Genomic DNA, 26380 nt, shown 5'->3' with positions numbered 1-26380 from the left:
TGGCCCCTAAGGGTAGGACAGAAACTGTTGGGGACACAGCAAGGGGCCTGATGGGGCTGCTTCACAGCCAGCTCTAAGAGTAAGTGCTCCAGGCTGGGCAGTGTGGCTCTGGTGAGGTCCTGGCAGTGAAAAAAAAATAATGGTTCCAGGCTGGAATACTTTGGTCTTCTCTCCATGTCCAGAGCCACCTGGCACAAATGCTGCTCAAATGCTGGTTGAGTGACTAACAGTGAACACGTTTTATGAGCATTTTCTTGGTTATCCGCTCTGCATCCCGATGAGACAAAGAGCTCATAAAAACTGAGTTTATAGGGCTGGGGATTTAGCTCAGTGGTTCCGCCGCTTGCCTTGAAAGCACAAGGACCCAAGTTCAATCCCTGGTACCAAAAAGAAAAACAGTTTATAGAGAAGGCCACACAGCAAAGACGCTGGAGGTCACACAAGGTGGTGTCTGACACTTGTCACCGCCTTTATCCAGAGCCTTTGAACATAATTAATGTCCTTGTCTTCATAGCTGCACCATGAACCTGTCTGTCTGCCTTTTGCGCTCTGAATGGGGACACCGTCCAGGGACTGACTGATAGGTCGTGGGCTAGGAAAAACCTTCCAAAGGAATTTTTATCGTTAGCAGGAACAACTGGGACATTGCCCATCCTTACCCAGTGCACAACGCTATTGGCCCATAGCCTGGGCTTCTCTAGACGTCGACACCCATCCTCCCATCTCCAGTCTTCCCATCTGGATTCACGTTGAGATCCCTGCACCCCCAGGACACAGATAGCAGGCTCCGCGGCCTCACTGTCCCCCTTGCACGTGCCAGGTGCCCAGAGCGCGCAGGTGCGCGGAGTCTGGGCACGAGCCGGAATTCAAATGAGGCGAACTCTTCCCGCGGGGCCGGCCGAGAGGTTGAGGCCAGGCTAGGGGAAGGCGGCCGCTGCGGGTCCGACCACTCCTACACATCCCCATCCCACAGGGCGGGGTCAAATTTGCGCCGCGGAGGCTTAAAAAGGGAAGGTCTCCGCCCCTTGCCCCTAGATGGCTACCGAACCGTGGTTTTCAGGGTCGTCCCCGCTGGGCCCCGGAGAAACGCCATCCCTGGACGACTTGAAACCTGGGCTACAGCCTTGCGGGGACCCTTCGTGGTCCACGCCACCTGGCAAACCTGAGGACCCACCGGCGACGGAGCCTGAGGATGCCCAAGGACAGGTGGCAGTGGAGGCTGCAGGCCCCGAATCAGGGCCTGCGGTTCCGCCCTCAGCTCGATTGACCCTGGACGCAATGTTCAGCCCCATCACGGAGCAGCTCTGCTACCTGCTCAAGAAGGCAGACGAGTTCCAAAGCTACTTGCTCTATAGGTGACCCTGGAAGGGGTGACAGACTAGGCAGGCAGCCCACACCAAGTCCCAGTCAAAAAAATTACCATGAAGCTAGCTGAGGAGGAATCTGGTGTGCAGAACCCGGGGTGGGGGTATGTCCGAGGCACTGACAGACTAGGCAGGCAGCCCACACCAAGTCCCAGTCAAAAAAATTACCATGAAGCTAGCTGAGGAGGAATCTGGTGTGCAGAACCCGGGGTGGGGGTATGTCCGAGGCACAGGCAGCACAGGCCTCTGGGCTGTCACAGCCAAAGGACATTCCTCTGAGTGTGTAAATGCTGGCTTAGATTTGGAACTGTGTGCCAGCTAAACCAAGACTATCTGATCCAGATTTGGCCCCGGGGGCTACCAGTTTGAAACCACCCAATGTGAATAATGCGATCCCCACAGCAGGGCAAAGGAGACTGATTCTCAGTTTTAGAGTCTTATTGGAATCCCCTGGGAGGCTGGTTTAAACTCTAAATTTCTGGGCTGCACCTTGCAGTTTTGAGCAAAAGGCAGTTATGTAACACAGGTGTTAACTTTTTTGTTTCGTTTGGTTTTTTCTGAGATAGGGTCTCAATTTGTAGTTTAGACTGGCCTTGAACTCCTGGCAATCCTCCTGCCTCAACCTCCCAAGTGCTGGGATTACAGGCGTGTGCCATGTCACCACCCTCAGCTGGGTGTTAGGGTTTTAACAAGAATTCTGAATGGCTTTGATGCAGGTGGACCTAGAAGATATCCTGAGAAAGGCCTGACACCAAGGGATCTTATAACAGGGAGGCAAGATGGGGGTGGGTAGGGAGCTCTTCCATCCATAGTACTGGGCCAAAAATTTAAAAAGCCAGTCAAGATGGAACATACCTGGAATGTCAGTACTCAAGAGGCTGAGGCAGGAGGATTGCTGTGAGTTTAAGGCCAGCTTGGGCTACATAGTGAGTTCAAGGCCAGCTTGCACTGCAAAGTGTGACCCTGTCTCCAAAAGACAAAAAAACAAAAGCCAGAACAGGGATACAAATAAAAGGTGAGTAGAATGGGAGAAATAGGGGGTTGGAGGCATCCCAGGTAAAGACTCCTTTCTCCCTTTAGCAGGGACCAGGTCCAGAAGGAACAGCTGGCAAGGGCCATGCCCACCTTCTTAAGGATGTGTGAACCATACTTCCTCTATTTAGAGGCCGCAGCAAGGAGCATGCCTCCCATCCATGGAGCCCTGCAGGAGGTAGTCCGGAAAGGGGTGCGTGTAGCAGCTTCCAGGGCCCAGGCTCAGGGCTAAGGCTCCCCAGCCGGGCTGGCTCACTACCCCCTTCTCTGCAGCTGTTGGAGATCTCCCAGCAGCTCACCCTGTGCCTGGAGCAGCTGGTCCTCATGTACGCCTCCTGTGGCTTCGTGGAGCTGGAGGAGACCAATCCCCTGAGGTAAGAGGGCCTGACACCTGCCTAGGGCTTCAGCAGAGCCCAGGCCCCAGCTTCATCTTTCACTCTCCCGTCTCCTCCCAGCATCTCCTGCTTCTTCTGTGGGAGATTCTCCATCAGCCCTTTCCAGGAAGTGTCCATCTTCAGATACTGCACCCCAGCTGCCTACACTGCCAGCCGCCAGCCCCGATACCTCTACAAGAAGATGCGCTGGAACCTAGAAACTACTACAAAGCCCAGCAGCCAGGGGCAGAATTCCCATGTAGATTAGTGAGTTCTCCCTACCAAATCAAAGGCCTCCCCTCTCTATACCCAATGCCAGTATGGGCCTCCAAACCACCACCACCAAGCAAAAAGCATGCTAGGCAAAGGCTCTACCACCAAGTTACACCCCCAGCCATTACCGTTTCTTTCTTTTTTTTTTTTTTTTTTTTTTTTTTGGTACCAGGGATCGAACTCAGGTCCTTGTGCTTGCGCAGCAGGCGGCGAAACCACTGAGCTAAATCCCCAGCCCATTACCATCCCTTTTTTTCCTTAACCTCACTTTCCCATAAAAATGTCTTTTCTTAGAAGTGAGCAAGGACCTGAGTTCGATCTCCAGTACCAAAAAAAAAAAAAATTGAAGAAAAAAAAAAGTGAGCTGGGAGGGAGAAAAAACTTTGTTTGGGGGGTTTTCTTTCTTTTTAGGCAGGGTGTCACTATGTAGCCCAGGGTGGCCTGGAACTCAGTGATTCTCCTGCCTCAGCCTCCAGAGTGTTGGGATGATAGCCATGCACCACCACACTAGGCTTGAGGCCTTGGTACTGAGTCACATCCCTACCTGAGAACTTCAGGGCAACTTCAAATAAGTTTTAGCTTCACCTCCAAAAATAAAACCTTCAACAGAATACAGTATCACCACTCAGCTGAATTGTCCCTCTCCCCTCCCTAGCTACTTCCTGTGCTACCGAGACATTTGGGAGGACACAGGCCAGAGTCCAGCCAATTCATGTCCCCAGATCCAGAAGCTGTGGTCCATCGGCCGATGGGTATCCCTAGGACCAGCTGATGATGACCTTTATTCATGGTAGGAGCTGAGGCAGTGCAGGATGGGTTTGGGCTCACCATCCATTCCAGCACTTCACTTCCCTTGGTGTCAACTATGGCATTTTATTTGTGCTCTTAAGTGTTTAATACAGAGTCTAACAATCTACTGAGATTTGTATTACAGGCCCCATTTTACAAAGACGTGAACAGGTAATCAGAGAGGTTAAGTTACCTGCCCAAGGGCACATAGCACAGTGACTGGCCGAGTCAGGGCCAGTTATTCAACTTCCTACAAAAGCCCTGACTCTTTTTCTTCCATAATAAGGAAGCCACTTTCCCCAGGGTTTTTCCCACCCCCCGGGGTAACAAAGCCTGTTTGGGCTCCCTTAAGGGTGGGCTCCCGAGGCCCAGGGGCACTCACTTCCCCTGCATGTCCCGGCCCCCAGGGTGTCATGCCCGCAGCCGCCCGGAGACTACCAGCAGCTGTTGATCATCGGCTTCGAGGAGCCATCCCACATGCTGGCCACCGACCTGCTGCTGCAGGTGCTCACGGGCCAGGCCGGGCCCGAGCAGCCCCGGAGCGTCGCGGGGCCCTCCGGGTGGGCGGCGCAGGGGTCCTGAACCAGGAGCAGGGGAACAGGGCTTGCCAGCTCCGAACTACAGGAGCAGGGCAAGGTGTCGCTCCTGCTCCAAGGGCAGCCCAGCCTCGCCTTGCTCGGGCGGAGAAGAAGTGAGCTGTGGGCACCGAGTTTTGTGTTAAATAAAAGAAAGAGGTCACAGGTTCCGCGTCCGTCCGAGCGCCGCGCCCCGCCCCGCCCCTTGGGACGGACAGGCTCCCCACCCCCTCGCACCACCCTCTGGGAAAAGTAGTCTTCGAAATGCAAACCCTCTTTAGCCAATAGAGGAGACGAGCGCAAGGCGCATGCGCAAAGGCGTGCAAGACGCAAAAGGGGAAGTAGCGGGGCCTGTCAATAACCGGAAGCCAGGAAACCGCAAGTTTCTGGTAGCAGGGAAAGTCTACGCCTACTGGAGGAAGAGCCTTAGGGCCACGCCCACGCCGGTGTTCTGACTCGGAAGTGGTTTCTTTTTAGTGTCAAAAGACTACATTTCCCGAAGCGCCCTAGGAAAAGCTCAGGGGTTGGTTCTCCAAGGGTCAAATGAAGACTTTTCTCTTCCAGCCCTTGGTTTTCGGAGACCAACAGGTCGCTGTCCTTTCGGGGTGTCCAAGGCACAGACGGGGTTGGGGAGGGTCCTAAGAAACCTCAGCGTGTGAGCTCTAAGTCTTACCCCACCCTGGGTGGGAGAAGTCCTCTGGTGAGCGAGTTGAGGAGACTGGACTCGAACTGGGTCGCCTGGATCGCTCCTGGCCCCCTGCGAGGGAATGGGTCTTTCCTCACCTGGGTGTCAACCGCTGCGAGGCCCCCTCTTTACATTGAGGAACAGCTTTTAGATCCCCTGGCATTTTATTTTTCCGGTACTGGGGACTGAACCCGGGCCCTTTGCACTGAGCTACATCCCCAGCCCTTTTTATTTTTGAGGAAAAAACTCTTAAGTCACAAAGTTGCTCAGGCTGGGCTCAAACTTTCGATACTCCTGCCTCAGCCTCCCAGAGCCCTGGGGTTACAGCTGTAGGCTACTGCATCCAGCTGCCTGGCACCTGTAGGATCAGAGTAAGAGACCCAGAGCCATGCGTTTGTTTTTTATTTGTGCATGTTTGGAGTACATAATGATTACATTCATCATGGAAAATTGGTATATGGACAAAATACACCTTAATTTTTTTATCCATACCTTTCACCTCCCCTATGTGCTGTTGAGCAAAGTGGTCACTTACCTAATAGTCCCTGGCATAGATTTTTATCCTAAATCTCAGTTTACAGATGAGAAAAATGGATGTGAACAGTGAACAAGTCAGGATTGAACACCAAATTCATTTCTCTTACAGCAGGGCTTCCGGTGACCCTTCCTGACTGTCAAGGATTACTTTTTTTAATCCTTATCCTGACCTAGAGGATTTCAGGGGGTTCTGAGGCTCCCTGATGCTGAGTCGAGATGGCCCCTGGAGTTTCCCCATAGCTGTAAGATTCTTTAGACTGGCCTGGCTCACTAGAAAGTGAGCCACAAATGTGAGTCACAGGTAATTTCAAATTTTCTAGTGGCCACATTTTGAAAAGAATGGCTGGAGTGCAGCTCAATGGCAGAGTGCCCCCTAAGCATATGTGAGGCCCTGGGTTTAACCTCCTGCACTGCAAAAATAAGTAAAACTAAGATCAGATTCATTTTAGTGATATTTTTAACACAATATATCTAAAAGATTGCTTTCAACATATAACCTGTGCGAGAACATTAATATGGTTTCCTTTTGTGTGTATGCACCTAGTGTTTGAAATCTGCTGCGCGTGTAACACTTAGAGCACATCTCAATTCAGATAAGCCACAAGCAGTTTTCACCTGTCTCCCACAAGCCTAATCCATAGTTTGCTTACAAACGAAAGATTTCTGGTGGGTGGTGGCAGTACTGGAAGAGGAAGGAAACAAGCTTGATTTCCTGGGTCCTGTTTTCTCAGGAACTATCTGCACTCATGATTCTCAAACTTTAGTGTATGTCAGAGTCACATGCAGTTTTGCAGTTTCATCGTTAGGTCTGGGCTGGGACTCAAGAAAGTGTTGTTGTTGTTGTTGTTGTTGTTCAAGGGATGGAACCCAGAGCCTCAAGCATATTAGGCAAGTGCTCTGCCAGTGAGCTATACCCCCCAGTCCTTTTCTTTTAGTCTTATGAGACAGGGTTGCACTAAATTGCCCAGGATGTCCTGGCCTTGAACTTGTGATCCTCCTGTCTCAGACTTTTCAGTAGCTAGGACTACAAGCCTATACCACAGTGCCCAGTGAACCCGAGGAGCTTTAAAAACTACTGATATCAGGCTGAGGACTTTTCTCAGCACTTGCCAAGCACATGCAAAGCCCTGGATTTGTTTGGGCATGGTGGCACATGCCTGTAATCCCAGCAGGTGGCTGGGGCAGGAGGATGACAGAATTCAAGGCCAGCCTGGGCTACCTAGTGAGTTCAAGGCCAGCCTTGAACTACATACTGAGACCTTGTCACACACACACACACACACACACACACACACACACGCACACGCACACAAACACGAGAAACAAGGCCCTGGATTTGATCCCTATAACCCCCACAAACAAAATAACCTGTCATCATTATCCCCCTATTCTGATTTATTTGGCATAGGGGACCTCAGTTAGGTTTAATATTCAAGAAAGATAGAAAATCTCCAGTCTATACATAAACAGTCCTGTCCACTTTTTCCTTGATTAGTTCTTAGCTCCCTCCTGGGAATTAAGAACTGGCTCTGTTTCCACATCTTATCTTGGCAGCTCTGGCTCTGCTTCTGTCTCTACACTTCCCGAGTTATGGTCAGGCAGGTGGTCTGTGTGTGGATGACAGCTCAGGATGGACCCTTGGTGGGGTGAGCTGAGCTGCTGGTGAGTGCAATGCCTGTGTTTCCTCTCTACATTTTATTCATTGTTATTTCACTAGACACCTGCTGTTCCTATGCAGAGGACAGAGTTAGCGCCAAGACTCTTTTCTTCTGTACTGAGAACTGAACCCAGAGTCTTCTTTTTAATTTTGAGACAGCATCTCACTAAGAATTGCAAGTTGGAGTCTAGCCTGGGAAAATTAGTGACTTAGGGAGAGCTTGTCTCAAAAAAATTTTTAAAGGGCTGAGAAGTTAGCTCCGTGCAAAGGCCTTGGGGTAGGCAGGACCAGATACTCAAACATGCTAGGCAACTGCTCTACCATTGAGCTGGCCTCTAGATTTCTTTTTTTATAGCTGGGTTGCTGCTGTATACATTTGAGACAGAGTCTCATTAATGTTGCCCAGGCTGGCCTTGAACTCCTGAGCCCCAGCAATCCTCCTGTGTCAGCCTCCAAGGTAGCTGTCATGCGCCACCTGGCTGGGCTTCCAATTGCTTTTGGAAACCAGAAACTGTGCCCCTGCTCCCTGTCTTGCTTATTGATAGTGAGCAAAGATGTGTGGTGGAGGAGGATTACCAGGAACTGCTGCTATCTAGGGGGAGCTGGAACCTTCATCATCCCCAGCCTTTTTTTTTTAAAGGTATTGTTTACATTTCTAGACCAAGAACAGCTCATGTGACCTTTGTCTAGCTGGTACCCAGAGCTGAGCACGCTGTTGACACCCATAAAACTTGAAGTCTAGAAAGCAGCTTTCGAGCTTCTGCAGGAAAGACATATTTTGTGCCCGCGCCGCCAGGGGGCAGTAGGAACCTGGTTGGGCTGGGCTGGCCAGGGGAGGAGGGCAGCGCTGGCACTGAGGACAAGAGCACATTCCCGAATTCCGGCCGGCGCCTCGGCGGCTTTCTCAGACCTCCCTCCGTCTGCCCTACGCCGGACGAGGAGGACTCAAAAGAAAACAGCTTGCACTGCCCAGAAAGGAGGGGGCTTTATTGGTTGTGAGTGGGTTGGGTGGCCCCGGCTCTCTTAATAGGAAAAGGTTAGCTCTGTGTGCAGTTACGTGGAAAGAGTGGTGAGTTTCATTCACAGGGCTGCAGGTGGTGATCAGGTTCCCAGAAGAGACCAAGTAGTTTTAGAGAGGAGGCTGGTGCATCCCACCAGGCCAAGTGCGGGTCGATTGCAGTTTTCCCAGTGTATACGGCTGGGCAGCTCCAGGCCTCCTCCTGGAGCGGGCTGCTGGCCCCCCGCCCTGCTTCCGGCCAGAGGTCCCAGCCTATCCAAGCCTCAGGGTCTGCGCCCCTCCTGGAGAGAGAAGGACAGGCCGTGCTCAAGGACACGGTGCACAGGGTGGGGCAATGTGGGCCCCGGGATCACCACCTCCTCCTCAACCTTCCACACACACACACTCCCACACACTCCCGCCCCCGCTGCGCCCCGGACTTTGAATTCTGGCCATAGTGTGGCTTCAGGGGCCTGGAAGGCGCAGATCTCCCAACTCCACGTCCTAGCACCGCAGGGACTGTTGTGAAGCGACAGGACGGGGTGGTGTGTGTGGGGTCTCCCACCTGCTCCAGGCCGCTGTCCGGGGCTTTTCTGCGGGGGGGCCAAGTCACTGCCAGCTTTCCATCGCCCCGGCTCGCTGCGAGGGAGGGGACGCTCAGCTGGGGCCCCTCCTATCAAAGGCTGCGGGCGGCCAGTGAGGAGGCCGGCCGCGCCCCTTAAATACATACAGGTGTCCACACACACCCTCGTCCCCATGGAGGACTCCACCTAATTCTGGGGACCAGGGAACCGGAGCAAGGGAACTTGGGAGTGGAGAGGCAAGACCCAGAAGCCCCTCCCCAAGCCTGAGTGCTGTGGATCTGGACTCCATCCTTTCAGGTGGGATGGGGCACAAAGGGGTGGGCAAGGAACCCAGGATTCTGGGAGCCTGGAGGGGGAATCCCAAGAATCAGAGCGCCAGAGGAAGAGCCTTTGGCGCTGGGCAGTCCCTGGGGCAGCTGGAACCCCGGATCCCGGGCGTCACCGCTCACCCGTGAGACTTGGCGCGGGCTCCTTGAACTCAGTGGTGCCGTAGACGCTGCACCTCTGCCGCTGTAGCTCCTGTTCGCGCTCGCGTACCTGGCGCACCTCCTGCTCCAGCAGGGACAGCGCGAGCGGTGGCGGGGCGCGCCCCAGAACCGGGCACCGGACCTGCACCCCCGAGCGCCCCCTGGCCTCGGCCTCCGGCAGCCGCTGCTGACCTGTGTCGTTCCCCGCGGAGTCGCCCCCCGCGGCGGCCTCGAAGAAGCGTCGGAGCTCGCCCAGAGGCGGCGGCGGCTGCCGGACGCAAGGCTCGGAGCCCGTGAGGTGCAGCAGCGCCGCCTCCCGGTGCGCCTCGCGTTCGATTTCCCGCTGCATCTGCGCGCCCGCCCGTGCGCGCTCCACGGCTCGCGGGAGCGCGGGGCTGGGCCCTGGCAGGTGCAGCAGCGGTCGCACGCGCAGCTCCACAAGCTCCTGGCCCGCTCGGCCTGGGCTCAAGCCCCGGCTCCGGCGCAGGCTCTGCTCACGCTCGCAGCTGCGGCGGATCTCGCGCTCGATGGGCGTCTCCATCGGCGGTTCCACCGGGCGCCCTCCCGGGGACTCGGGAATCCGCGGCAGACGCCGCACGGGATTCTCCGCGTCTGAGCCCAAAGCTGAGCTCTCAGGCTCGGGAGGTGGGCGCTGCCCCGAGGCCTCCGCGCTGGGCGCCGAACACAGCCCGGAGCCGTGGTCGCTACCTGGCCCCGGACGCTCAGAGCCCGCGGCTGCGCACGGTCCCCGGTGCTCGGCGTCCTGCTCCGCTGGTGGCTGTAAGATCTCTCTCTCCGGCTCGGGGGTCTCAATGTCCTGCTCCGAGGAGGGCTCAAAGACCTCGCTTCCCGGCCTGGGAATCCCGGGGACCTGCTCTGCAGCGGGCTCCGGGGCTGCGCTATCGCGCCCTGGGGGCTCGTGGTCCTGCGCTTCGAGCGACCCCAGGGCTCTGCTCTCCGGCCCGGGGGCCTCGGTGTCCAGGGTTAGGAGCAGTTTGGGAGCCTCGGGTCCCAGCTCCGGGCTGACACGGTGCCCTGCGCAGCACCTGTGGCTGCAGTCGCTGGACGGTTCTAGGGCGTCGCCCGCCGGTCGCTGTGACTCGCCTCTGGCCTCCGCACGCCCCGGGGGGGCAGGGCCCGGCGCCGCCCGGGCACCTGCGGGCAGCTAGGGCCCCGCCTTGGCTCCGCCCTCGGGCCGGGGAGGGGGGGAGCTCGGCTGGGCCCCCTGAGCCGTTTGCAGGGTCAGCTCGGGGTACAGTCCATCGCGCAGAACGGCCGCCCCGCCCGGCGCCGTCTCAGGACGGCTCCAGGGTGGCGTCCTGCTGGTCGCGCTCCGGCACCTTTTCGGTCCCACGTCCCCAGCTTTGTCCTGGAGACGTGCCCCCACGGGACGCAAAGTAGGGCCTCTGAACACTGAAGCCGTCCCACACCAGCCTGGTCTGCCTCTTACAGCGAGGGCCCTGGCCTTGGGGACCCCTCTCCGCTCCCAGCTCATGGCTGCTGCTTCAGGGGCCACTAGAACCTGAGTCTCCTCCCTGCGCGCGCCCCTCAGCGGATTCTCTCCGCTCTGTGCAGTCTGGGGCGGCCGCTGCCAAGAGCGCTAGCGGGAGGCGAAGGAGGGGACAGACTGAGGCGTCTGGGGAGGCCAGGGCCGGGGACACCCACGGAGCCAGAGGGCACAGCGCTCGAGGCTGGGACCAGGTCAAGATTCAAGGGCAGGATCGACGTCCCCATGCGGAGCTACCCCTGTGGAGCCCAGGGTCTTTGTTACATTCAGTGTCCCTGATTTATTTTCTATTTTGAGACTGGATCTTGCTCTGTCGCTAATTGCTTAGGCTGGGCTGGAACTTTCGATCCTCCTGCCTCAGCCTCCCAGAGTGCTGGGATTACAATGGCCAAGCAGAAGCAGGCTTTTGCCAGAACAAGTCCATGCCCCCCCCAAATCTGGGATGACCCTGAAGCAAGAAGACAGTTGCCTAAAGAAAACGGGGGGGGGGGTGTTATATAGCCTCAGGAACACCCAGTCACCCAACTATTTGACTATTTGATCACCCCTTCCGGCCTAACCTTTGCTCTTTCACCTCACTTCCTCCTCCCCCCCTTTTTGTGGTAGTGGAGATTGAACCCTTTCTACTGAGCTACATCTTCAGCCTTATTGATTGATTAATTGACTGACTGGGCTTGAATTTGCTCTCCTCTTGTCTCAGCCTCCCAGAGTGCAGCCCCTTCCCTCTCCTTAATCCCAGACTCAAATTGCTCTCTCCTCCTTCTGACCATCCGACTGTTTTCCTCTGACCTCATCAGCCTAATTAGAATCACACCAGCCTGGCTCCCATACCATCCATAACCTGAGCAAGGTTGGAACCTTCTGCAAGGTTCAGTTTTCCTATCTGTAGAATGGGAATGGCAGTGCCTGACTCCTGGAAAGGTGACAAAGAGGAAAGCTGACTGATTCTCTAAAAGCCGTGTCCCTCCAGCTGCTTCCCCTGGGTACCTTCCAGGTCACTCCTTCAGCCCAGCTGACCAGGCCCCCAGCCCAATCCCATGGAGTCTTCTCCAACCCTGGACACCTGTTACCTCCCTGTAGCCAGCCTGGTTGCTGGCTCTCTACATCCTCCCTTAGATCCTCAGGATGCCACTCTCTCCTGACTTCTGCTTTATAGGGACCTTCGAAGACTCTGCTGCGGGTGCTCTGATTCACAGACTCTGATTGGCCAGCGCTCTTCCCCTCTGACTCCCATGGGAGCAAGGATGGGAGACAGCACCCAACCCTGCTCTTTCCCTCCAGGCCCCCCACACCCAAGTGCAGGTCCACAGGTCATCCAGGGCCGGGAAGGCAGTACCTCGACAGGGTGTTCCTGGCCCAGGGCACTTTCGCATGCCTCCTGCATTACCTTTGTGAGCTATCTCTTCCTTAAATTCTCATCAGTTAACCAGGTGTGGTGGTGCACAACTGGAATCCCACCACTCTGGGAGGCTGAGGCAAGAGGATAGCAAGTTCAAGCCCAGCCCAGGCAACTTAGAGACTTGGAGAGACCTTGTCTCAAAATGAATAAATTTAGAAAAGGGCTGAGGATGTAGCTCAATCCCCAGCACTGAAAGAAAAAAAAAAAGACACCATCTTGATTTTGATGTCTCTCTAATTTATATCTTGGCTCTGAGCTTTAGGCACATGTCACAGGCTCAGGATAACACAAATCTCAGACTGAATGGTTCTAAAACTGAACTCTGGATTCTCTCAGTTCAGCCCCAGCCACTCTGACCTCGAAGTCAACTTCAATTTCTCTTTCTTCAGTCCCCTTCAACCCACCAGCAAACCCTGTGCTTCTGCCTGCAAACATTCTCCATTCACCCACCTCTCTCCACCCTGGACCCAGCCAGTGCTTCTGTCCAAACATTCCTACCAAATCTTGAATACAAATTCACATCCCCCAGCCATGATGCTGCACACCTGTAATCCCAGCTACTCAGGAGCTGGAGCAGGAAGAACACGAGTTTGAGGTCAGGCTGGGCATCTTAGTGACTTAGGAAAACTCTGCTTCAAAAATGTAAAAAATTTGTTTAAAAAGGGATGACGGTGTTGCTCAAAATGAAGGCCCTGGATTCATTGCCCAGTACTGCAATAAAGGAATAACTATGTGCATAAATACATAAAGTGGAAAAAAGGCAGAGGATGTAGCTCAGTGGTAAAATAACTCTACAATTTTGCCCCAGTACCAAAAAGCTTTTTTTTTTGTTATTGTTTCTTTTTGAGATAGGGCCTCACTATGTAGCCAAGGTTGGCCTCAAACTCATGGTGATCCCCCTACTTCAGCCCCCTGAGTGCTGGAATGACAGGCATGTGCTACTACACCTGGCTTGGGAGACAATTGTAACACAGTACAGCTGGCCAATGTGGTAGGTACCCAGGACAACAGTAAAAGGAAAGACCACGTCTTTTTTTTTTTTTTTCAGTGTTGGAGATTGAACCCAGGGCCTTTACACTGAGATACATTCTCAACCCTTTTTATTTTTTATTTTGAGTCAGGCTCTTGCTAAGCTGCTAACTTGCTATTATGGTCTACATCTAAAATGGCCTCTCGGGCTGGGGATTTAGCTTAGTGGTTCCACCACCTGCCTCAAAAGTGCAAAGTCCCAAGTTTGATCCTCTGTACCAAAAAAAATAAAATAAATAAAATAAAATGGCCCCTCAAGCCAGGCATTGTGGCACGTGCCTGTCATCCTAGTACTCGGGACGCTGAGGCAAGAGGATCACCATGAGTTTGAAGCCAGCCTGGGGTACATAATGAATTCAAACTACATAGCAAGACCTTGTCTCAACAAAACAAAGCGAAAAAATGTCCCCTCAAATCCCATGTGTTAGGAGAGGGGTCTGGGTCACTGGGGTGTGAACTGGAAGGCTGTGTTCTCATCCCTACCTTCTCCTCCTCTCTTTGCTTCCTGGCTGCCATGACATGAGCAGCTCTCCTCTTCAAGGCCCTTCCCCTATGTAGTTTCTGTCTTGGAGCCACTAACCATGGACTGAACTCACTGAAACTGTGAGCCAAATAAACCTCTCCTTAAATTGCCTGTGTTGGGTATTTTGTCCCAGCAACAGGGATACTGACTGATACAGTCATCCAAGCGGGGCTCAAACTTTCAATCCTCCTGCCTCAGCCTACCAGAGTGCTGGGATAACAGGTGTCCACCACCATGCCCACCTGACATCTAATTATTTAACAGTTATAAAATCAAGCTACAAAAAAGGAATACATTCTCTGGTAGAAGCCACCCAAATGTTCACCAATAGGTGAATGAATCAACAGAATGTGGCCCATCCATAAATGGAATATCAGACAGAAATAGGAACAATGATGTTCCACACTGCAGCATGGATGAACTGAAAGACATGATGCAGAGAGACAGAAGCCATACTCTGGAGGCCACTTGCCCTAGTACATGATTCTTTTAGTATGAAGTATTTGGAACAAGCGGATCCACAAAGACAGACATTGACTGGTAGTTGCCAATGGCTGGGGAGAGGGATGGGGAGTGACTGCTAACGGGGCCAGGGCTTCCCTTTGGGGTAATGAAAATGTTCTGGAACTTGGAGGTTGGGCATGGTGCTGCACACCTGTAATCCCAGCATTCAAGAGGCTGAGGCACGAGGATCACTGGGCATGTAAGGCCAGCTTGAGCTACATAGTGAGACCTTGACTCAAAAAATAAAACCAAACAAAAATGTTTTGGTCCTAGATAGAGCTGTTGCTGACAATGAATGTGCTAAATGACACTAATGGCAAATGTTGGCATGTATATTTTATCATGACTAAAAAGTACTTCAGGGGTTGAAAATGTGGCTCAGTGGTAGACCATTTGCCTAGCAACTCAAGGTCCTGGGTTTTATTCCAGCATAATAATAATTAATAATAATAATAATTCAGCCAGCAGGGTGGTACATACCTGTAGTCCCACGTATTTGACTTGGTAAGGCAGAAGTTTTGCAAGTTCAAGACCACCCTGGGCAGTATATTGAGACTGTGTTTCAAGAATTCAAATAAATGCCCCAATGAGAAACGCGAAGGTATTGTATACCTAAAATGTACCAATAAAAGAATTTTTTAAAAAGAATCAAATAAATACTAGTATTTTAGGCTGGATCTGATGCCACACACCTTTAGCCATAGCTACTTGGGAGGTTGAGGCAAGAAAATCAATTGAGCTTGGAAGTTATGGCCAGCCTGGGCGACACAGCAAGACTCTGTTCCTGTCTCTTAAAAAAAAAAACGGGCCGGGGATTTAGCTCAGTGGTTTCACTACCTGATCCTGATCCCCAGTACCAAAAAAGAGAGATAAGATTAGAAAGAAAAATTTAAAGGTACAGCCTTACTAGATATGGTGGCACACACCTGTAATCTCAGGTGCTAAGGCTGGGCTGTTTAAGCCCAGCGTGGGCAACTCAGCAAGGCCCTATCTTGACATAAAATGTTTTTAAAGGGCTGAGAACATAGCTCCATGGCAGAACAAACACGAGGACCTGGGTTTAATCCCAATAGTACGACAACAATCACAACAAATCATACATTCTCTTTCTATGATGATAATCATAACTTCTAAAAGATTTAGAAAGCCATGTTCAATTTAAAACATTTCAGTTTCCTAGGAATTTGTTCTTATTTTTGTTTTTGTTATATATATATTTGTTGTTGTTGTTGTTGTTGTTTTGTTTTGTTTTGTTTTTTTGGTACCAGGGATGGAACTTGGGTCCTTGCACTTGCAAAGCAGGTGGCAGAACCACTGAGCTAAATCCTCGGTCCTTATTTTTGTTTTGGTTATTTATTTATTTATGTATTTATTTTGGTATCAGAGATTAAACTCAGGACCTTGCAGTTGTCAGGAAGTCACGGCACCACTGAGCTAAATTCCCGGCCCCCCTGGTTTTTGATTTTTAAGAGAAGGTATCGCTATGTAGTTCAGGCTGGCCTCCAACTCACTACGTAGCCCAAGCTGGCCTCAAACTTGCAGTGATCTTCTTGCCTCAGCCTCCTGAGTGCTGGGATGACAGGCGTGCACCACCACATTAGGGTTTTCTAAGAGTTTTGTGTTACAACATGGGAAGTAGGAGAGTCAGCCCTCCACCTCCCACAATGATCCAGTGTGGCGGGGACTCTGCCAGCCAGCACAAGGAACACCCTGTCCTCCATATCTTTGCTCTCTATACGCCCTTCTGCTGACACTGTCCCATGGCCCCTAAGGTGGGGTCTAACAAAAGGAGGGAGGGAGAGGTTCTGACTGGGTACTTTCACTGGGCACAATGGCAAGGCCCTTGCCAAAATGTCCCCTAAAGTATGGGGCCCACAGTTGACCTGGGTTTTTCATGTCCTGGTGAGGGTTGGAACTGCACAGTGCAAGCTGGGCCAAGGTGAGGAAACACCAGGACTTCCCACCCAGGGCCAGAAGTAGGAACTGACTTCCCAGGAGTGCAGTTCAATGAAACACACTGGCAGCTGAGAAGGTGCTGGCCCTTTAAGAATGAGATGGAGAGGGGCAGGGAATTTAGCTCAGTGGTTTTGCTGCCTGCTCTGAAAGCACAAGGACCTGAGTTTGATCTGTTACCCCCCCCCAAAAAAAATGAGATGGAGGAGAGTGAACAAGGACTTTTGAAATTTGGATTGGACCTTGTGAGGTGGTGAGGCTGAGGCAGGAGGATCAACAAGTGTGATGTTTTTGCTGTTGTTTTATTTGAGCCTTGGGGATGGAACCCAGGGCCTTAGCACTGAGCAACATCCCAAGTCCTTTTTATTTTTTGAGACAGTCTTGCTGAATTGCCCAATCTGGGCTTGAACTTGTGATCCTCCTGCCTCAGCCTCCCAGAGTATAGGAGTTACAGGTGTGTACCACTATGCCCAGGTAGGACCACAAATTTGAGGCCAGTGAGAACAACGTAGTGAGACTCTGTCTCAAAACAAAATTTGACAAGGGCCAAGAGCATGGGGCTTAGTGGTGGAGTGCTTGCCTAGCCTCCAGAAGGTTCTGGGTCCATTTCGAAGTATGGACCTAAAAACACAGGGTCTGGGTAGGAAGTCCCCTACATCATGGCACCTCAATACATACCCTGAAATGTTCCCCATGGAAGGGCATTGTTGGGCCTGCTGATCTTCCCATTTCCCAGAGAAGGAAGCTGAGGCCCAGAAAGGGGTGGGGAGGGATAGTTGCCCCAGTGTCCTCAGCGCCCCCACTACCCAGGTGGCTGGGCTCGGGGAGTCCCAGCTGGCTTACAATGCCCTCTGTGAACTCTGTTCCTAGAACTGTTGGCATGCAGTGGCTTTTGGTGGACAGTCACAGCCTGACCCCTCTGTCCTGTCTGGATGCCACACGGAGGTGCCCTTCCCTAATGGCCATGCGCCAGTGCCTCACCACCCTCCCCAGCTGCCTGACCCCACTGGCCAGAGTGTGTTTGCCTGGATGCAGTGGTGCAGCCAGCAGGCCCGGGCTGGTAAATAATTCATCTGACAGCTGATAGTGCCTTCTAGAGCCAGCCCCAGCCCCCTCGCCACGGAGCAGAGCGGCTGCCTCCGCCTCCCTCCAGGCCCAAACCAGCTGGACCAGCTTTCCTGGTGCCACCCTGGGCCCCCTCCCACCAGCCAGGTCCCAGCGTCCCATCTGGGACACCTTCAGGCTTCGAGCGGTCCGCACTCAGAGTGCGCTTCTGGGCAACATGGCTTTGCAGAGCCAGGCATGGGCTCCGGCCACACCCATGTGAGTGTTGGGACATGGGGCTGGTGGGGGGCGGGCACTGGAGGCATGCTGACCTTGCCTGGGAGCCCAGAGCCCCAGGAGGCCTGGCCTATCCGGAGGGGACCAAGGGCAAGGGAAGGAGCAACTGGCGGACCCCTCAGGGTCCCCAAAACCCCCTTCCCCAGAGAGCTGGGTAGGACATTCAGGCTCCTCGGCTCCCTTTCTTGGGGGGTTTTCTGCTGGCAACCAAGGTATGTGTGTGTGTGTGTGTGTGTGTGTGTGGCTGTTACAGAGTTGGGAGGCAGAGAGTCCCAGGGCCTGTCATTGTATGTCTTGGCTTCAAACAGCCCCATTAATGCCTGAGGTTCACAAAGAAACCAGACCCTTCCAAACTGCAGAAGAAAATTGCAACAGGGCAATGATGGCCTGCTGAATGAAGTGGCCGCCAGCTGCTCTCGGTGGCCCTGGAGCTGTGGCCACCAGTGTGATCTCACAGGCAGAAACGCTTGGTTGCAGGGGGTGTGTGCAGAGCTGTAGTGTTCAAAGATGCAGGGCTTTTTAAAGTAAGAGGGTTGGGAGGGCACCAAGGGTCCAGGGAGAGGCCTAGAAAAAGGGGCTCCCGCCATGGGGGACCCCAATTCTGTTTCTCACCCTTCTGGGTCCTGCATTGCATTATTCACCAACTACATACCTGGTTGCCCAGCAATGGGAACCTGATCCCTCCCAGTGAAGAAGAGGCAGGGAGATTACATCTTGGGGACCTCAGTGCTCCCCTAGGGGCAGACCCAGAAGTGGGGACCATGGGCTCCCTTAGGAGCATAACTTCAGTCGCCTGTCCCAACAGAGATCAGGACCCCCAGGCTGACCTCCAGCCTCTTCAAGGCACAGATGGAGGGTTCCTGAGAACCCCTTACCCTTCTGCAGTTGGTTTGTGTGGCCCTTGCACAAGTCTTTTGCCTTTTCTCACTCACTTCCCCACCTGTAAAGTCAGGACAGCAATATACTTACCTCCTAGAGTTAGAGGGAAGGTGAAACGAGGTACTATAGGTAAAACTCTGTGTGTGTGTGTGTGTGTGTGTGTGTGTGTTACTGAGGATCTACATACCCAGCCCTTTTTATTTTTTGAGACAGCATCTCACTAAGTTGCCCAGGTGGGACTCAAACTTGGGATCCTCCTGCTTCAGCCTCCCATAGTGCTGGCATCACAAGTGTGTGCCAGGGTTCTCAGAGCATTTAAAGCAGTGCCTTTTGCCACTTCTCAGAGTTCTGGTCTCTTCACCTGTCAAATGTGGACGTTACTACCACTCACCTCCTGGGGTCATGGGGAGGAGTGAATGAGTCCCCTGATTTGCATGCTAAGGTTAGTTCAGGTTTGCTGACACTTGAAATATCAGCCCTGGGAATGGATGGCAGCCAATGAGTCAGGATCAGGGCGGGCAGGGGGGAGGCGGCTGTGGGAGCCCAGCAGAAGCCCTGCAGGGAGGGCACTTAGGAGACTATATATAGTATGTGCCATTACGCCTGGGCTGGGTGGCCAGGGACAGTCTGGGAGGTCCCAGCTGGAGTTGCTGTGGGCAATGACAGGATGATGCTACCATGCTCTCCCAACAGTGTAAATGGATGCAGCTTGAGGATCTCTCTGTGCTTACCCATGGCTGGGTAATGGGATGACAAGCAGATAGATGTCATTTTCTAGATAGTGACTGAGGAAGCATGATCAACAACAGCAACTCAGCACTCTCGGAGGCTGAGGCAGGAGGATCTCAAGTTCCACCCCAGGCAGGCAACATAGCAGCTTAGCAAGACCTTGTCTCAAAATAAAAAATATAAAATGAACTGGGGATGTAGCTCAGTGCAAAGCCCCTGGGTTCAACCCCCTACCTTGTATAGTACTGAGAAGAAAGAAAAAAAAAAGATAAGGATGGGGGAAATCTCAGGTTAAACCTTAAACCACAAATTCCCCTCTTTGAAGCTCAGAGTCCCACGCTGGACAGTGAGACCCAGTGACCTTTGCCCCCCCAGGAGGCCAGATGGAGGAGGTGCCTCAGGGTAACCACGGCAACGGATGGCCACTTCTCTGCCCAGGTTCCCTCACCCCCACCCCAGCAGTTAAAGTAAAGGATCCTGGGTAAAATTGAGGTCCAGAGAAGATGTGGGGCTGGCCAGAGACACAGCATGTTCTGTCTGGCAGGGTCGGAGTTTCTACAGGACAGACTGAGAATGGTATAATTAGTGATAAATAGAGCTAATCATGAGAGTATTTTAATTATGATAAATAAAAACTACGGTGCTATTTTGGACTACTATGTCCTATGCTTTTCCCATAGGAATATTTCCTTGTGCAGTGTTGTGGGGGGGCGGTTTCAAGCCATCCCCGCCATTTGAATGATGAGGAAACAGGGAGGCGACATCAGACTAGGAGGGGCTTTAGTCTCTTGGTCTCTGTTTGCTCTGCCTCACTAGATACTCGCCCTCTGCCCAGGCTCCTCCCAGGGACAAAAAGGAAACAGAGGTTGCTCTTTGTGTCCTGGGCAGCCGAGAGTTTGGGGCCTAAACTTGAGGGATCAGGAGGCGGGGCGCTGAGGGTTGGGATCCCTGTCCCAGCAGGCCGGTGGCCGAGAGCTCCCTCTACCGGCAGCGGCTGGAGGTCATCGCTGTAAGTGACGCCCTCCCGGTGCGCTGGCCCCGCCCCGGGAACCCCAATGCCTCCCGGCCCCCTGCCGCCCTTTCCCCTTCTTCGCCACTCCCGGGAACTAGACCGGCTCTGTGGAAGGGAGAGCAGCGCCTTCATCAGCGACAACCCTACCCAAGGGGCCCCACTCAGTCTCAGCCTCCCTTCCCCGCTCCTCGGGTCTGCGCTCCCCCAGAACGGTGGGCTGTGGGCCCGGCACGCCCAGAACCTGCAGCACCTGAAGCCTCGCCCCTGAGTCCTAGCCTCCCAGACACCCCATGTCCGAGGCCCCGCAAGTCCCTGCAGCTTGGACTCCATCCTTATAACCCTCATTAGGGAGCCTCTGACCCGGGGCCTCTGCGGACTCCAGCCCTCGACCCGGTCTGGGCCTCCATCCTTGACCTCCCTCCCTCAGCACCTGAACTCTCTGTGCCCGGTATCTGCAGCTCACTTCCCGGGCCCCCTTCAGCACCGATCTTCCTGCCCTCATTTTGTACCACGCACTTCTCTGATCCCCACCTTGATACCCCCACCATCTCTCTGTCCTGCACATCTTCATCCATCTGTGTGGGGTTCCCCCTTCACCCCATCTCGGACCACCCCTTCTCACTGACACCCTCCTTTGCATCCCCAAATCTAGACCCCTCCCAGCTTTCTGAACCCAGTCTAGGGATCCCTTCCGACTGGTTCGGGTCCCCATCCAAGGCCCCGCCCCCACCCACCACCCACCCCTCCACGGACCCCTATTGGGCTCGGCAAGGCCTCCGCAGCATCCCGGGCGGCCGGCCCCGCCCCGCCCCGCCCCACCCCCACCCCGCCTCCGCCCCCCAGGCCACTGCTGAGTCAGCGCTTCCACGGCCCCTCCCCCGTGTCCCCCAAGCGGGCCCGGAGCCAGGGAGCCCCGGCGGAGGGGGAGGGAACCCCCTGAAGGGGAGGCCCCGCCCAGCCCCGGTGCTCTGCGCAGGAGAAGCGGCGGCTGCAGGAGCAGATCCGCACGGCGCGCCGCGAGCTGGAGGAGGAGAAGCTCCGCGTGCAGCGGCTCAAGGTGGGGTCGCCGCCCGGGCGGAGACGAAGTGGGGGTGTCCTTGCGAGTCCGTTCGCCGGACCATAGGGGCTTGCCCAGCCTGGGTGGAAGGGGTGTGGTGGCAGTGGGGACACTTGTCCCGCCCTGAAAAGAGTCTAGGACCGCGAGGTCTTGTCCCAGTTTGGGGGAGTCCCAGTTTGGGGGTGCCTTAGGGTGAGCTTTGGTTCAGAGCGCCCCGTGGGGATGGGCATGGGCTCCGCCTCTGGGAGTGTCTGCCCATCCCTTTGAAAGGGTGGGGGCAGGGCTGTCTGCCGGGCCGGGGTCGTAGCCCTTGAGAACGGTGAGGAGGCTGGCGTGTCTGTCCACCTGCCAGGGCTAGGGAACCATGCGGCGTGCACCGTGGGCCGCCGTGACTCCTGAAGGCGTCCGTGGGCCCGGGGGCACCCTCGTGGGGCGGGGCTGAGCCCAGCTCGGGCTTCTTTCTTGCCCAGAGGAAATCCCTGCGAGAGCGCTGGCTGATGGACGGCGCCACGGAAGGACCTGAGCAGCCCGGGGACCCTGCCGCCCAGGACCCCCAATCGCCAGAGGGCCAGGCCCAGGCTCGCATCCGAAACCTGGAGGACAGCCTGTTCACGTGAGCGCTGTTCCTGGCTGGGGGCCGGGGGCAGACTGAGCCTGGGGTTCCCTCCCAGCAGCCCCCTGTCTTCCACAGACTCCAGTCCCAGCTCCAGCTGCTGCAGAGCGCTTCCACAGGTGCCCAGCACCGGCCCCCAGGCAGGCCCTCCTGGCGAAGACAGGTGAGGGGTGTGGGGATGGGCGTGGCCCCAGGGCTAAAGCTGGAACCCCGGAGGAGTCCTCTTGCACACCTTCTCTCTGTGATCTTGAGCAAGTCCATTTCCCTGCTCGAGCCTCAGTTTCCCCATCTTTAAATGGACATAGCAACAGCATACTTGGAATTGATGCTTCGAGGCTCAGAGAGATGGTAGCTGAGCACCCGACCTGGGGTTGGTGGGGGGTGGGTGGGTTTCGATTTATGTTTGATGTGGATGTGAGGGCGCACGTGTGTAATCCCAGGAGGCCGAAGGTGAGGCTGAGGCAGGAGGACCACTACCATTTCGAGGCCAGCCTGGGCTACGCAGTGAGTTCAAGACCAGCCTGAACTGCACAGTGAGACCCTGTCTCAAAAAAAGAAAAAGAAAAAGAAGAAGAAAAGAAAACGTGGGTGGATGGATCCCTCTGTGACTTGGCCTTGAAGATAGGAGAGGATAAGCAGAAGACATTCTTGTGATTTGTTCTTTTAAGACAAGGTCTCGCTATGTAGCCCCGGCTGTCCTTGTACTTGTGAGGATCCTCTTGCCTCAGCCTCCTGAGTGCTGGGAGTACAGGTGTGCTATCACACCTGGCCCACATGCATTTTTTATTGTCTTGTTTGTGCTTTGGCAACACCTTCGTTAAGATAGAATCCAAGTGCCATGAGACACACGGGCTTCTTTTGAGGGGCTGGGGATGGAACCCAAGGCTTCATACAGACGAGACAAGTGCTCACCACTGAGCAGCACCCCCAACTCCAGCCCGATAAACAGGCTTTTGAAAAAATAGGACACTTCACATTACAGTCTGGCATTCTGGGTTTTACTTGAAGTCGAAAAGACCCAGAGACCTTTGTGCCTGGCCATAGTGGGTGTGGCTGTTCCACAGTGCTCCCCTCCCCTAATGTCTTACCTTGGAGCCCCAGAGGCAGGAAAGGAGGCCTGTGCATGGGTAGGGGAAGTGCTTGTTGGGGTTAGTGGAAGCCTGGAATTCTGTGCTAGAGATGTGCAGGACATGGCTGGGGCCCCAGGTCCGGTGACAAGATGGGGTAGAGTCTAAGAGGGCCTGGATTTCAGGGTGGGCTCGCTGGGTGTGCTGCCTGTCATCCCAGCACTCTGGGAGGCTGAGGCAGGGGGATCACAAATTAGAGCTCAGCCTGGGCAGTTTAGCAAGACCCTTCCTGAAAATAAAATACAAAAGGCCTGGGGATGGAGTTCCGTGTAAAGGCCCTGAGTTCAATCTTCAGTACTAACTAACTAACTAACTGCTTGCCGGTAGTCATGTCTAAGCTGAATCCAGGGTGAGGGTAGGGTCATCAGACAAGAGGGAAAGGGCACTGAGGCAGAGGGAACAGCCCAGGCACAGACAGGGAGGCTGGAAAGAGGAGGCCAGGGCTGGAGGGCTGAGGGCACCCTGGGCTTGGCCTGGGCAGCCTGCTTTCCCGCCTGCTCCCCTCTCTGGGCCTGTCTTTCACTCTCGGTCGCTTGCCCCTTTACTCCATTCCTACCACAGGCACAGACCTTCTTGTGTTCCTTGAACTTTCCTACCCACCCTCAAGGCCCCAGGGCCTTTCCACTTGCTGTCTCCTCCTCTGCCTGGAATGCTGTCCCCACCTGTGACTTCTGGCTGGCTTGTGTCACCTCTGAGGGCTCGCCTGGCCCCTTGTCTAAGAGGCTCTTCTGCATCTGCTGCCCAAAGGAGGCACCCTGTCCCCTCCAGCCCCTGGCTCCCCAACCCGAGCTCTTCCTCTCCGTAGCCCTCCTCAGCTGTTATTACCCTCCTCTCCTCACTGGAATATAAGGTCCAATAGCAAAGGGTTTCAGAAACCCTTGCTGGGCTGGGGTGCAGTGCTTCGGTAGAGCACTGACTTAGCATGCACGGGGTCCTGGGCTCCATCCCCACTGAGTACGTACACAGAGTATGAATAAGGATGAATGATTAGGAATCTCTTGTGTAAGGTAACTTAAGTAGCTGGCAGAGTGGGCCCCTAGGGGAGAGAGATTAACTACATGCCAACAGTATGGCCAGAGCACCCACTGTGTGTGCAATCCTGGAGCAGATGGAGACAGGACAAGTGTAGAAGGCTAGGCGCAATATGGGGTTTAGTCCAAAAGGTAATAGGGAGCCATCAAAGGTGTTTGAGCAGGGGTGGGGCCCTGGTATGCAGGGAGGCTTGGGTTGAGGGCCTACTTGACCTTGTCTCTGCCATCTCTGCAGGGTTACCGTCCTCTCTCCCAGCCCATCATGGAAGCAGGTCCTGCAGGTGGGTGTTGGAGCCCTTAGGTCTGGAGGGGGTCAGGTCACCCCCAGATTGCATGATCTGCTGGTCATCCTTACCTCCTTCCTCCTCTTTCCTCTCCTCTAACTCTACCAGGCCAGGCGGATGTGGACAAGAGAGCTTCCCTGCCAGTGGGGCCCATGGGTTTGTCCCCAGAGTCCCCCTCTGAGCCCAGGGAGGGGGCCCCAAGGCCAGTCTCTGGAGCAGGGGAGTCCCCCCAAGAAGCCAATGGCCCCTGCTCGGGGCCCAGCATGCCTCCAGAGCAGCGGCAGAGCCTGGGGACAGGGACTGTGGCAGAGGGGAGTGTGGTGGAGGCCAAAGGGGGGGACATGGTAGAAGTAGTGTGGGGGGGGCTCCAGGGCCCCCAGGACTGTGCCATGGGTGCCACTGGCCCAGAGCTGGAGGCCAGGGTGGAGCAGGTGGTACTGGAGGCCATAGGGGACAGACAGAGGCCTGGCAGCCCCAAGCTCCCGGCCTGGGTGAGGGAGGACAGGGGCATTGTGGAGGTGGTCTGGGAGGGGCTGGGGGGCAGTGACCATGAGACCCTGGAAGAGGTGGGTGGTGGTGACCTGGAGCTCCAGGAGCGCCTTGGGGGCCCAGGGTCCAGAGACAGGGGGCCTGACAAGCAGGGGGAACCCAGGAGGGACGAGGGCTCCTTCATCTGGGTGGAGAGGGTGACGCTCAGTGAGGACTGGGAGGAGCTGCTGATGGAGGGCTTGGAGGGGCCCCCGGAGACTGGCAGGGAAGCTGGTGTCGAGGGACTGCCAGGGACAGACAGGGGAGGAGGTGGGGAGGGGAAGGTGGAGGGGCCTGCGGGGGCAGGGGAGAAGGGGGCCGAGGAGAGGCCGGGGACAGAGAAGGATGGGGGGCACAGGCCGCTGGAGGGGATGCAGAAAGAAAGCTGGGCATCCTCAGAGCCAGAGGGGACAGCAGGCGAGCAGAGAGAGAGCGCCGAACAGGATTTGGGCGTCGAGAGGAACGAGATGGAGGGGCCTCTGAGGGCAGAGAGGGGACACAGGGAGGAGAGGCCAGGAGCAGAGACGGAGGCGCCGCTGGGAGTGGACAAGGAAGGAGGTGAGGAGAGGGCAAAGGAGAAAGCTGAGCAGCCACTGGGATCCGAGACAGTGGGCGAAGAGGGGTCTCTGGGGGCAGGGAGAGGAGGTGGGGAAGAGGGGGGGGCAGCGGGGAGAGACGATGAGGAGCCAGTGGACGTGAAGGAGAAAGGAGGTAAGGAAGAGCCAGGCGTGACTGAAGAGCCCTTGGTGACAGAGAGGGAAGGAAGTAAGGAGCCCCTGGTGACAGAAAGAAAAGAAGGCGAGGAGCCCTTGGGAGAAGAGGAGACTCCTGGGGCCCAGGACTTGCAGAATGGGACAGAGCAGAGGGAAGCAGGGGAGGGAAGGGAATCCCAGACTAAGGCAGGGAGTGAGGCGGGTTTGCCCCTTGAGGTCATGCAGGAGATGGCCCCAGAGTTGCAGCCCCCAGAGAAGCAAGAAGGCTATCTGGAAGAAGAGGCAGGGGTGCCCCAACCTCCTGCTGAGGCCCAGGGCCCCGCTGGGGACGCCACCCCACTCCTGGCTGAGACCCCCGCCCCAGACCAGCCCACCGAGAGCCAGCCGCTGCTTCCATGGGAGGGACCCAGCACCAACCCCAGCGCCCACCCCGCACCCACCTATGCCCCCGCCCGGCAGCCTGAGCCCACCTCCCGTGCTGAGGGTGAGGAGGCAAGCGGCCCCAAGCAGAAGACGTGCCAGTGCTGTGCAGTGATGTGAGCCTGCGCCCGGGCCCCGACCAGTGCCTCTCATAGCTACCTCGCCTCCTGGCATCCAGAAGAGGGTCCCGGGTGCAGGCAGGGCACACAGGACTGGCCATGGCATGCGGCAGCCAGCCGGCCCTCACATCCACCTATGCCTGGGTTTCCAGACTCCTTGCCCACTGCCTGTGACCCCGGCTCCCTTCTGTGACAAAGCCTTTATACTTGAAAATAAAATGTTTAAGCACTAAGACAGCTGGAATATGTGTGTTGTTGGCACAGAATCACCTTGTGAT

General features: G+C 55.1%; 3 protein-coding genes across 8 annotated transcripts; 2 read left to right on the top strand and 1 right to left on the bottom strand.

Moving 5' to 3' along the window:
- The first annotated feature begins 85 nt into the window (after positions 1-85).
- Positions 86-4564, top strand: CUNH19orf67 (chromosome unknown C19orf67 homolog). Of its 2 annotated transcripts, none has more exons than XM_021250396.2 (6): positions 86-1355; positions 2445-2574; positions 2670-2770; positions 2852-3037; positions 3699-3833; positions 4240-4564. In XM_021250396.2, the coding sequence occupies exons 1-6, from the start codon at positions 1036-1038 to the stop codon at positions 4412-4414; spliced, it is 1047 nt and encodes a 348-aa protein (XP_021106055.1). In that variant the 5' UTR covers positions 86-1035; the 3' UTR covers positions 4415-4564. The 2 variants fall into 2 exon arrangements, with proteins under 2 accessions (XP_021106055.1, XP_004872526.1); XM_004872469.4 differs by having other exon boundaries at positions 2445-2589.
- A 3688-nt stretch (positions 4565-8252) lies between these two features.
- Misp3 (MISP family member 3) lies at positions 8253-10863 on the bottom strand. 2 transcript variants are annotated; one of them, XM_004872465.2, is made up of 3 exons: positions 9317-10460; positions 8849-8922; positions 8253-8585 (listed from the first exon to the last, which is right to left on the bottom strand). In XM_004872465.2, the coding sequence occupies exons 1-3, from the start codon at positions 9873-9875 to the stop codon at positions 8568-8570; spliced, it is 651 nt and encodes a 216-aa protein (XP_004872522.1). In that variant the 5' UTR covers positions 9876-10460; the 3' UTR covers positions 8253-8567. The 2 variants fall into 2 exon arrangements, with proteins under 2 accessions (XP_004872522.1, XP_012923857.1); XM_013068403.2 differs by lacking the exon at positions 8849-8922 and having other exon boundaries at positions 9317-10863.
- On the top strand, positions 8922-26337 carry Palm3 (paralemmin 3). Of its 4 annotated transcripts, none has more exons than XM_004872467.4 (7): positions 16541-17572; positions 20159-20207; positions 21187-21267; positions 21738-21880; positions 21959-22043; positions 24274-24319; positions 24431-26337. In XM_004872467.4, exons 1-7 carry the CDS (start codon positions 17532-17534, stop codon positions 26101-26103), a joined length of 2118 nt encoding a protein of 705 aa, XP_004872524.1. In that variant the 5' UTR covers positions 16541-17531; the 3' UTR covers positions 26104-26337. The 4 variants fall into 4 exon arrangements, with proteins under 4 accessions (XP_087057718.1, XP_004872524.1, XP_021106079.1 ...); XM_021250420.2 differs by having other exon boundaries at positions 20156-20207; XM_087201591.1 differs by having other exon boundaries at positions 16546-17802.
- Positions 26338-26380: the final 43 nt, after the last annotated feature.

The sequence above is a fragment of the Heterocephalus glaber genome, unplaced genomic scaffold (assembly GCF_053883595.1).
Source record: "Heterocephalus glaber isolate CG9 unplaced genomic scaffold, H.glaber_assembly_v1.0 deba00001760, whole genome shotgun sequence".
Classification (NCBI taxonomy): Eukaryota; Metazoa; Chordata; class Mammalia; order Rodentia; family Bathyergidae; genus Heterocephalus; species Heterocephalus glaber.
Note: the sequence above shows the minus strand (reverse complement) of the source record. Positions and strands in the feature narration are given on the sequence as shown.